The 11,480-nt window shown below is 38.5% G+C and overlaps 2 protein-coding genes across 2 annotated transcripts; one reads left to right on the top strand and one right to left on the bottom strand.

Moving 5' to 3' along the window:
* Positions 1-1,148: 1,148 nt before the first annotated feature.
* Positions 1,149-5,844, top strand: parp16 (poly (ADP-ribose) polymerase family, member 16). The gene is made up of 7 exons (XM_034085922.2): positions 1,149-1,242; positions 2,462-2,658; positions 3,334-3,471; positions 3,553-3,759; positions 3,959-4,130; positions 4,233-4,377; positions 4,929-5,844. The coding sequence occupies exons 2-7, from the start codon at positions 2,470-2,472 to the stop codon at positions 5,062-5,064; spliced, it is 987 nt and encodes a 328-aa protein (XP_033941813.1). The 5' UTR covers positions 1,149-1,242; positions 2,462-2,469; the 3' UTR covers positions 5,065-5,844.
* Positions 5,845-9,288: 3,444 nt separating this feature from the next.
* Positions 9,289-11,209, bottom strand: LOC139434003 (cysteine-rich motor neuron 1 protein). Its single transcript, XM_071203389.1, has 4 exons — positions 10,879-11,209; positions 9,783-9,870; positions 9,497-9,692; positions 9,289-9,390 (listed from the first exon to the last, which is right to left on the bottom strand). Exons 1-4 carry the CDS (start codon positions 11,207-11,209, stop codon positions 9,328-9,330), a joined length of 678 nt encoding a protein of 225 aa, XP_071059490.1. The 3' UTR covers positions 9,289-9,327.
* Positions 11,210-11,480: the final 271 nt, after the last annotated feature.

Raw genomic sequence — 11,480 nt, 5'->3', positions numbered from 1 at the left:
TATCCGCTGCTTTACCCGCCTTCACAGCATCAGGGCCCCAGGCACAAAACAATGGGATTTGTTGCTGGCCTCAACCGACCAATCAGAAAGCAGGAATGTTTCATCAAGCCCCGCCTCTTCATGATGCTGTCCACAGTGCTGAAAGTCAGAGTAGGTATTACTCAGTCTCATCTGATTGGCTGCCTGTTATCAAATCATTAAATAAAGTGCTTTACAAACAACACAACAAAAAATGTGAAGATGCATGACAGTCCTACATCTACAAACAATATTATAATCAAAAACAGATGTATTGCTAGGTAGGTTAACACATACGAGAAATGGGCCATGGTGTATATGCTGCATACATAAAACAGAGTCAAATATACAAATGTAACAAATGTAAGGCCCATATAGTCTTTAGGAAGAACTGAGAATAGAAAGTTATTACCTATCCTGACAGAAATGGTGGCATGGATATGTCCAATTCAAGACTGGATATAATTAATCCGCGATTAAATATTGGACAAATCACGTTAGAAGGTTTTAATAAATGTGTCTGTGCAGGTTAATTGAGATGTAAGAATAAGTTTGGTTTATCCAGGGTTAGGGTTATTACAAAAACATTGTGAAGGAGAAAGTATCAAGGTAAGCTTTTAAAGGACTGAAAAATAAAAAAGACACAAACATACTGCATGTATTTACCCAATGGCATCAAAACCTGTATTACAGATTTTGCCTAAAATACATTATGAAAGCAAGTCTTAACATGATTGTGTTTTTTTTCCAGAGATCACAATGTCAGACTTTTTGCTTTTCATAATAATAATAATAATAATTATAAACTGTATTTATATCTGTTAGTATTTATTTATGTATGGCTCTGAGCAGCTGTTGGGGCAGAATCTTTAATTCTGTTGTGGAAGCGACTCTCTGCACATCAGTCCACTGTCATAAATGCTGCTTTCAGGTATCCTCGTAAAATTATGTAGTAGTGTAATCAAATAATATATAGATATTAAAAACACATGACACACATGTATCGATGGTATTTATATTGTGTTTTTATTTATTTTCCAACAGTATTTGTAGGCGTTTCCCCTGAATTCATTTACTGACGTGGAGACAAAAGCATTTCCATTCTGCCACGTTTGTGTTAATACATTTCGTCCATGGTCGACATTTCTGAGGTACATGAACGCAGCATTTCCTTAAGCTGACGTTAGCTCTTCCTGCAGTGCTATGAGTTGAGCCACACTGAAGGTAACGGCATTTAATGATATAAAAATAGTTTTTGTATCATGTCAAATATGTATGTATTCAACAGGAATGTATTTTCGATATGTTGGAATCTCAAAGAATGTGGACAATGCTGCGTTATCATGAGTTAGTTTAAATTAGCAGATGTTCACTTGTTGTAGGTAAGCTAATTTTAGCTAACGTTAGCTTCCATCTCCCAAGCTAGTAAAGGGATGAGCATTCACAACACAGGCACTGAAACCGGAACTAGTGTTCTTTCCAGCAGAGTTGTCAGCTCAGAAAACAACTATATAGAAAATAATACATTGTAATTTTTGTGTCGGTTTTCGTGTTGGTTTTGACCGTAAAAGTTACAGTAGACGTTAAATGTTGACAAAAGTGATATACATGGGGTTTAAACCGTTATAAGTAGATAAGCTTATCTTTGCCAGTTCACTAAAGCCTCGAAACGAGCTAAGCTACAGTATGTGCAATGCCAAAATGTTGTTTTACTACAAGAAAATGTATTTTCTTCAAAGTCAGAGAAGATTGGAAAATCTATCTATGTTCATCAAATTACCATTAACCGATATATAATAGATATATCCACCCATATATACTGCAATATAGGTTTATTGAACTAAGTTTGTCATAATTAATATTATTATAACAGTGTATACAGTTGTTTTCTACAGTTAGTCGTCATACTGTTTCACCATAATGTGCACCGGTTTTACTTGCATTTTGTAAAACAATCTTATAATATTGCTACGTGTTACTGCAATTCTTTACATGCCTCCCTCAGGACAAATATGCCCCCCCCCCCCCCCCCCCCCCCCCCCCGCGCACATGTTGGGCTTTTTAAAGAAAGGGCTGAAACAAATAGTTGATTATTTGGTTGACAGAAAATCAATAAGTTGTGATGTCAATGTCATATATTGCAACACATATATCATGCTTCTTTGTTTGAAGTTTGTTTGTGTTAACTTGCCTATAACGATATGTAACTGAATATCTTTGGCAGTTTGGGGAAATTGTGATTTAAATTGACATTTATCACTATTTAATACTGAGCGATTTAATACATTATTTGAGAAAAGTTTAAAGATAAATTAACAATGAAAATACTGATCTATTTCTCGTAACTCTTGCTTATGCTGCCATGCCATATGAGCTGTGCTGTTAACACCTAACTTGTTTGGCTGTGCTGACCTATGTGCTGTCTTATCTCCTCTCTCTGAAGTGCTGGGAATGCAGCCGCCGCTCCCCTCGGAGGCCGTCAGAGAGCTGGTGCGCTCCTGTCTGCACAGAGACCCCGTCGCAGCAGACCTCCGCTGCAGCCTGTTTGTTGCCTCTGCACAGAACTACAAGAGAGACTCTTTGCTCAGACCGTTCCCCCCGAGATACATAAGTAGTGACAATAAGGACTTTGAGGAGCTGGTAAGATCCGAACACCTACAGACAACCCACTACGCCACACGCCTATACCCAATGCGTATAGTGTTGGTGTGATACACATTCACTTGGTGGCAGTCATGTGCTGTTAGAGGCAGCAGTGTGTCAGTAAAGAAGTGGAAGAACATGACAATGACACGTATTCAAAACAATTAAGTGGATTTGCAGATTCTTCTTAGATAGAAACAATGCATGTTGCTAGGAAAGTATGTCAAACAAAACCATATTTATTTCCTATTAAAACTGTATGGACTCTTTTATAAAGCATATGAGTCATAACGATCTGAGATCTTTCAGTGAAGCAATACTTAAAAACAATGGTTAGTGAAAGGTGTGCCATCCTAAGTTTTGTTATGTGATGCATATATCGTACTGATCAAAAGGAAGCTGTTATTGCTCTCAGGAATGAAAGGCTGTATCTGTGTCAACTTTAGGGCATTTTGAATGAGCACTGCAGGTCTCTAACATTTGATCAAAAATGCCAAAACCAAAGTTGTTCAGAATAGTTTGAGTGACGGTAAATATACAGTTTATGCTGTATATCACAGATTTATTTACTGGTTTCTGTGCACATGGTTATCATATAAAATGGATTAAATTTCATTTCAGACAAATGTTTATGAAAACATCACAGTTCATCAAAAAAATGGGCTTTTCTAGTTGGCAGATGTGCAGTCTTTGCCTGGTGTGAGAGAGTTGGTGAGACTGCGACCCAGAGAGGGAGATCATCATCTGGCTCTGACACACTGGATCCTCTCCTCAAAGAGCTTTGCTGTGAAGACCCTGCAAAAAGACAAGGTACACCTCTAGTAGTACAAATACAGACATTTCTTTGTTATGGCTTTTATGTTCACAGTGTGTTTCTTGAATCTCTTCCAGTATGCCAAACTGTGTGACCTCACACAAAATGAAGGAACTTCAGGGCCAGTGCCTGACTTCCTGTTTGAGCTGGAGTACTGTGATCAGGTGAACGCTAGGTTTGAGAAGATGAGGGAGGGCAGAGACCTCTTCTATGCATTCCACGGGAGCCGTCTGGAAAACTTTCACTCTATCATTCACAATGGGCTACACTGTCACCTCAACAAGGTTGGTGAAGTCATCACTGGTTCATTTCTCCTCTGCCCAGAAATCGTCTGTTTTTTTATGGAGGAATATACTAAAATTGTTCCTTTTTGGACTGTTATAATGCAATATAATACAAATGACATAAGGGAGGGTTTATATTCTGTTGTTGCTGCCTGACACGTCGTAGCATGTTGTTTTATTTTGTGGCCGCTGTGTGCAGAACTCGGTGTTTGGCGAGGGGACCTACCTCACCAGTGACCTCAGCATGGCCGTCCTCTACAGTCCACACAGCAGCGGCTGGAGAGAGAGTCTGCTGGGTCCGCTGCTCAGCTGTGTCGCTTTGTGTGAAGTCATTGATCACCCAGATGTTAAGTGCCAAGTGAAGAAAAAAGGTGTGTAAATCATGTATCACGCAGAATCAAACACATGTGAATTCCAATGAGACCGACGGTAATTGCTTGATATTACATTTCCCCACACATTTTTCTTTTCAGATTCTGAAATCATCGACCGCCAGCGCTCAAGAGCGAAGAACAGCGAAGGAGGGGACGTACCGCAGAAGTACTTTGTGGTCACCAACAACCAGCTTCTGCGAGTCAAGTACCTGCTAGTTTACTCTCAGAGGAGACACCTGTCCAGGTAAGAGTCCTTTGTGGGTGTATGATGTAAATGCTGAAATTGCTAGTGCTGCCACACAATGGGGAAAGTGGGAAAAAAGTTCAACTTAATATTCATTTCCTCTTAGCAAGCAGGATCGAAAACCGCTCTCCTTGTTATCATTCCCGTTGAGCAGAAACATTGTCTTTCTACTGCACTCCACAACGCAAATGTCATTCAAAGAATATGTTATTAAATAAGAAAAACGGGGAATGCTTCTTATTTTTGGCAGTATGGTTCATAATTCACTAATTTTATAACTTAATTAGAATGTTGATTTATAAGTTGATTGTAAACAAAATGAATGATGCATCTTTGCTAATAACTATTTGGTACTGTCCTTAAAGCAGTTTGGCAGAAATAAACCTCTGCAATGTTTGTTATTGCCTAAACAAAAAAGAATATACTTGAGAAATTGATTGCTGAAAAAGAACAGAGCAGTATTTGCCTTGTGTTTCTGTAAACAAAATAAAAGAAATACATCGTTTTTGGTTTTAAGGTAAACAGGATGTCCTTTTTGTTTCTCTCCCCAGGCGTTCCCGCAGCACCTCCTGGCTCCTCAGACACCATTTTGCCATCATGATGAGTCTCTACATCCTGCTTCTCATATTCATCGGTGCCTTTAACTCCACCACCTTCATTTCCTTTTGGAGCCGACTGTTCAGGTGACAAGACAACCGACAGAAGTGCCTTCCTGATCACAGACTGACTGGAGGCCTGAGCAAAGATAACGTTTTATGCACCTTTATACTGTTTTCTCTCTACAATCATTCCCTCCATTGTTCACAAAACCATAATAGCTGTATTCCCATGATCTTTTCAGTGTAGCTGTTGGGATCACATTATGTTTGAATCGAATTTAAACGGGGAATCAAAACCATTCTGCATTTTGAAAATGTTATGCAATTTTCCATCTGTAATTTGTTTGGTTTGATTGTTCTTAGAGCAGAAATGTTGCTGTGTGGTTTTAGTCTTACTAACCAAAAAAAACATATTGTTTAAATAATTGCACAGCAAAGAGCCAAGCGTTAACATCTCGTTTTGATTGATTAAGTCTTAAGTAAACCTACTGAGAGTTATTGGCACATTTACTGATTGCATTGACTCATCACAATCACAATGTCCACATTTTCTCTTTTAATTTTGTATTGCTCAGTTATGGGTAGGGACCTTTTTAATTTTTCATGATTTGTCTAATTTTAAGGTATTAAATAGAATGGTTAGGTTTATTAAAGCTATATGAGACAGCTATTGTAGTTGTGCTGACATGCTGTATTTATAATGACGGATCACAGAAAGGCCACCTAAAGCCTCATTTATCAAATCTTCAGATATTCTTCTATATCTTTATAATAGTGAAGAAGGTAAACTGTATATCGGCTTATAGCCTGAATGTTCTGAAATTTTGTTACGATTTTGGACACTAATAAAGCTATACTTTTGATTAAAGTTTCACAGGTTTGAGTGATTTTATTTTGTTTCAAAGTTGACTTAGTTGGTCTTTACCTGATTTAAATTACACATTTCTCTAAATTCTAAAACTTTTGGAAACTTGTTGGATTATGTAAGTACACACAACTCAAGAACATTTATTTTTAGTTTGTTATTATACTTATTGATGCAGAGAAGTTCCTTATTATACCTTTTTAAATACATCTTCAAAATGGTGGCTTGACTTAAAATGAGTACCACTCATTATTCAGGCATGGTGAGAATAATCGTGTTTGAGCTGCTTCCCGTACATAAAACATACTTGAAGGTCACTCTTTCATAATCATCTATTGTACTTTTCTATTGTTTTGTGTCGTATTCAAACTTTAACATGGGTTTCCTCAGACAGGGGCACATTTATTACCGCTGGCATGCAGACAGTCCTTTGTTATCCAATGTTTTTATCAGTAAAAGAAAAAAGAGACAGCTATATGGGATTGATAACACAGGCGGCCTGCTTTGGTGACGGACAGTCCTACTAATACCTGATGTCACAATGTGTTTGCAGAGGAAAATATACAAAAGAAGAGAACGTTGGTGGTGTTTTATAGTTTGCCATAAACATGTAAGAGGACCATTTTATAACTGAAAAAGTGAAATTATTCGTTTAACAATACTTACACACTTCACAAAGAGAAACGTTTGTGAAGTTTAAGCATTACATGTAATATTTTGTGCTAATAAAGCCAGCCTTATTAACAATTAGACTACCTTTTTCCTTTGTGCATAATTGCTTATATAATACTGAAAGCACATACAAGACAAATCAAATCAAGTTTTATTTATATAGCACATTTATAAACGATGTTTGGTCGAGCCAAAGTGCTGTACATATAATAAAATTAGCCTACTGTAGAGACACTTTACAGCAAATACAACAGCACAGATTGTTCAGAATATCAGTATGAGAAAAACTACACCCTCTGTCCTTAGACCCTCACATCGTACAAGGAAAAACTTCCAGAGAAAACCCACAGTTTAAAGGGAACATGGGAGAAACCTCAGGGAGAGCAACAGAGGAGGGATCCCTCTCCCAGGACAGACAGACGTGCAATAGATGCCGTGTGTAAATCGAAGAGATAATACATTTTACAGCATATAGACCGAGTGTTAGGAAATGCATGTGTCTGTAATAAGAAGATGAATCCACGAGGATGTCAGCTACAATCCTGTGGAAGCCATCAGGGAAGCAGCATGACGAGACCCAAGGCAGGACCGCAGAGACAGGTTCAGCCACGACCCGAAGTCCACAACTTAATCCAGAACTCGGGATAGAGGATCCAAGACACAGGACTACAGCAAGAGGATCAGCCTCGACTCCGGATCCCGGCGTAGATATAGATACAAAACAAGAAAAAAGATTTGGCTGGGTTAATCGGAACAAGAGAATACACAGACACAGACAGAGAGGGGAAAGGTCATTGGATAAAAGTTATTCTTGATAACCCTCTAGAAAGATCTCATGAACTTCCCCACTCAATCTATCAAGACCCGAGCAGTTCTATTAGAAGTCCAAGGTAAAGGCACAGGCCGGTGCATACCGCTCATGGAATCCCTCACCATATGAACTCTGACCCCTCAAGTGTACAAGTGAAGAGACACCATGTGTCAGCTCCTTTTTAGAATAGTATTTCTTCTCTTCTCAGAGAAACAAGGGTATGAAAAGAACAGCGAGGAAGAGAGGCAGAATGTGACTACGTAAATGCACTCTCCTAAATATTAAACGAGTAAGAGGTGAAGAAACACAAAGCCAGAAATTGAAAAGAAAAGGCACCATCATGCTTCCCCTTAGAATAGGGTGGAAAGACAAGTAGCTGCACACTCCTCTCCGTCTGATATAACGCTGCATATTATTTATTTAACGATTCACCTGACTGACAAAGTTAAACGGAGATGACAGAAAATACAGGTCTTTGTTTTGGTATAAAAAATATATTTCTTGTAGGAAAATCTTTCAGACACACTGTTTCTCCTCTTCAGGATCGGCTCACATTTGAAGGATGAAGACCTAACTGTCCATTGTTAGTCCAAATGTTATTCCCTTTCTGTGCAAGCTTCATTATAGCTGCCTCATAAACTGTATGTTATTCAATAACCATCATCTGTCAGGGGGGCAGTGATGACAGAGGGGACTCCAGACACTTAATTTCCCCTGTGACCCAGACAAAACTCCCAAAATGGAAACAGTGCCAGACTGATTTCATGGTTCCATTTAAATTGTTGAAACCAAATTATTCCACTTAAAGGTGGGGTAGGTACGTTTCAGAAACCAGCTCGAGATACACTTTTTGTTATATTCAATGGAATGCTCTTAACATCCCGATAGCAATGAATATCTTAAGTGCTTTGACAAAAAATCCATAAAAAAATGTCATCTGTGGAAGCCGTAATACTGTAAAAAGTACAACCTACCTGCCTGTCAGCCTTCCATCGGGGCACAAACTTATCTCGTGCCCTCATTGGTCATGTGCGCGTTCGTGTGTGTTGGAGGAGGGGCTCTGTAAGGAAGTGGCAGATTTTCTCCGGTTGTGTATTTTCAAATTCTAGCGATCTCGAGCCGGTTTCTCAAATTTACTTACCCCACTCTGCCACAAGATTATTTTTCTTTCTTTTGAAATATAAATATTTCTGCATTGCTTCTACTTATTCAATTGCACATGTCTTAGTTCATGATTGTCAAACTTCTTATACTAAACTTAAATGCTAATATCAGCATGCTAACATGCTCACAACGTTAACATGCTGAAGTTAAGCAGGTTTGGTTGACCTTATCATTATCTTAGCTTAGCACAATTAGCATGCTTAAATTCGCTAATTAGCACTTTATCCAAAGTACTGCTGAGGCTTATTTGAATGTGATTAGTTTTTTTTTATATTTCCAAGTTGAGATATTTTGGTCTGTACCAAAGGCTGTAAAACTCTATCTAATAATACTATTGCGCTGTACTATTAATCGAGTCCAAATATACGGAGTAGAATAATTGTTTAAAGAGAAATTAACAAGGCAGGTTGATTTTGTACTAAAGATCTTAAATCTTATGAATCTTCAACTTTGTGTCCACTAGATGAAATGTGTTGTGCAGCAATGTAAGAACATGGAGCACACACACAATCTCAAACTCAATACACACTGTACATAATACACAGTCAGTCTTCTTACATACAATAATCTATGTAAGAATATATACTATAACGTTTAAACCATAAGCACACAAGCTAACCGATAATAAATTGAATTTGAATTGAATGATATACATCAAGTGACAGGACACATCATTTTATTTTTCAATGATTTATACATTTATACATTTCACAGGTTTTATTCAGTTAACATTGCTTACAAATGGGATTGTTTGATAAAAAAATATTGAAGTTATACACAGAGTTTATATATAGCTGCCTTTTTCCATTGTGCTACATGAACCAATGAAAATACTCTTTTTACACCTTCACTGTGTTTGGACAGTTGGGGACCAGACACAGAAAATGCCCCTCAGGATGACTCTACAAAGAACCACAAGAAAGACACAGTGTTTGATTAATGAGTAAAGTGCACAACATGATACAGACATACTTTTAATGAAGGCTTTTTGATGTGATGTATTCTTACCTGCAGGTTGTTGTTGCATACAGTGTTATGAGTGGCTGTCAGGTGATTGTGCACACACTTCCCAAACTGGCGCAGGCAGGATGAGTCAGCGGGGGTGCAGGTCTGAGTGCATGATGGGGGTTTCAGGAGCAGACAGCTTGAACAGGAGGTGTGTTGGCAGGAGCCCTGGCATGCTGTCTTCTCCAGAGAGACAAGCCTACAGTGCAGGACATTTAGATTCCTGTTAACAATGCATAAGGGGAAGATATCATAGGGAAATCGTCTTTCTTTGGTTATTTTTTGTTACCTGGCAGAGCAGATTTTCGTGCGGTTCGCCTGACAGTACTCCCTGGTGCACTCTGGGTGACAGCTCTCTGGATCCAATGATTCAATCACTGCACAAAACAACATTAAAAACGTAATAAGAAAGTCTAGGACTTGCAACTCACATGGCCGATTAGTATATACATTTTCATATTTACATATTTTACTGTGCAGCAACAAAATATAAAAAGTCTTATCTTGTGCTACGTCTGATATCGTATCAATAACGGTGACAACTCTTTTCACCCTGAGGAGATAAGAGGCGTCATTATGGTTTGACTGATAGAAGAACCCTTTGAATCAAAGGAAGCCTTGACACACTATCAGGCTTCACACCTCATAAACTACATCCACCATTTTGGTGCCATTCCCACCACAATAGTGACTGATGTTGGATTTTAGAGGAAAATGTTTTTATTTACATTTATTTCATGGCTATCATAGTTAACATTTAAAATAAATATTATGACTTTTTTTAAATATATATGATACCTTAGGTTAAAGTTGAACCATCTAACAGTATATACATATTGAAATATCTCTCCCTCAACCATTAACAACTTAAATATGCAGCAAATATGTATATTTTTTTTTTTCTTCTTTACGTTTTTAATATTTATTTTAGTTTCTATAACAGGGTCATCCAGTCGACAGCCTTAAGAATTAGTTGTTTCAATAAAGTCATGTGACAAAATGCAGCTTATATTTGAATGAATCTGTAGAAATATTGCAATATTATAGTAAATATAAATATAACACTGCCAGGAGCAATTCTACTGCATGATTGACACCTTTATTGTTTTAATTTTTGTGTACATTCCTCTAATGATGTTTCTTTACTTTTTCTTGAGTAACATTTTACTCAGGGCTTTTACTTGTAATTGAGTATTTATACATTTGGGTATTGCTATTAATCTTGTGTGTACATATTGACTGTTGTGATGCTGTGTCTTTTTATAAATTCAATTAGAACCTATGAAAACATTTGGCTCACCATGGCATATTCCAAATAATCAGTAATTCAAATGTCATCACATTACCTGCATGACACTAATTGAGGTTATAAACTTTAATCTCACCTGCTTTACAGACGCCTCTGCGCTCTGTGTCTGGTTTGTCCTCTGCTCCTGACTCCTGGTAAACACACAGCAGGCCCTCGTCACACTTGCCCAGATAGTCCCACGTCCCCCCGCAAGTGTCCCCCTCCGCCCGGGCACAGACGGGGCAGCAGCCACACACACCTGTCGTGATGCCCCCTTTACACTGGAGCTTCAGCGCCCGGCGGGTGGAGCAATGTATGCGCTCGCAGGGCGGGCAGTGAAGGGTCTGGAGCTGCTGAGCTGCAGCAGAGGGCGTTTCCTGTGACCCCACGACCCCCAACAAGGCACTCAGAAAGAAGAGCATCCACATTATTCATCAACCTGATTATTCTGAGGGGAGAACACCTGTCTGCACCTTTTATATACACATGGGCCCCCGGGATAACACACTAACTTCATAGTTTACGAGCCACAACCTCCACCCCTCACCCAGCAGCCAATAGACGAGGGCAGAGGGGATTCCACTCTAAATACACAGTCTTATCTTATCAACAGTGTGATTTTGTTTTGAAAGAATTATTTCTTTTGAACACCTGTTAGATAAGTCTAATGAAGACTGGCCCCCATTGTGTTTGGAGTCA

The sequence above is a fragment of the Pseudochaenichthys georgianus genome, chromosome 6, assembly GCF_902827115.2.
Source record: "Pseudochaenichthys georgianus chromosome 6, fPseGeo1.2, whole genome shotgun sequence".
NCBI lineage: Eukaryota > Metazoa > Chordata > Actinopteri > Perciformes > Channichthyidae > Pseudochaenichthys > Pseudochaenichthys georgianus.
The sequence above is the reverse complement of the archived record's forward strand: the minus strand, read 5'-3'. Positions and strand labels throughout refer to the sequence as shown.

Coding starts and splice junctions, on each gene's coding strand:
- parp16 (XM_034085922.2), top strand. CDS start 2,470: ATGCAGCCGCCGCTCCCCTCGGAGGCCGTCAGAGAGCTGGTGCGCTCC. Junction 4,131..4,232: donor GTGCCAAGTGAAGAAAAAAG/GTGTGTAAATCA, acceptor TTTTCTTTTCAG/ATTCTGAAATCATCGACCGC. Junction 4,378..4,928: donor CAGAGGAGACACCTGTCCAG/GTAAGAGTCCTT, acceptor TTCTCTCCCCAG/GCGTTCCCGCAGCACCTCCT.
- LOC139434003 (XM_071203389.1), bottom strand. CDS start 11,209: ATGTGGATGCTCTTCTTTCTGAGTGCCTTGTTGGGGGTCGTGGGGTCA. Junction 9,871..10,878: donor CAGAGGCGTCTGTAAAGCAG/GTGAGATTAAAG, acceptor TGTTTTGTGCAG/TGATTGAATCATTGGATCCA. Junction 9,391..9,496: donor TATGCAACAACAACCTGCAG/GTAAGAATACAT, acceptor GGTTCTTTGTAG/AGTCATCCTGAGGGGCATTT.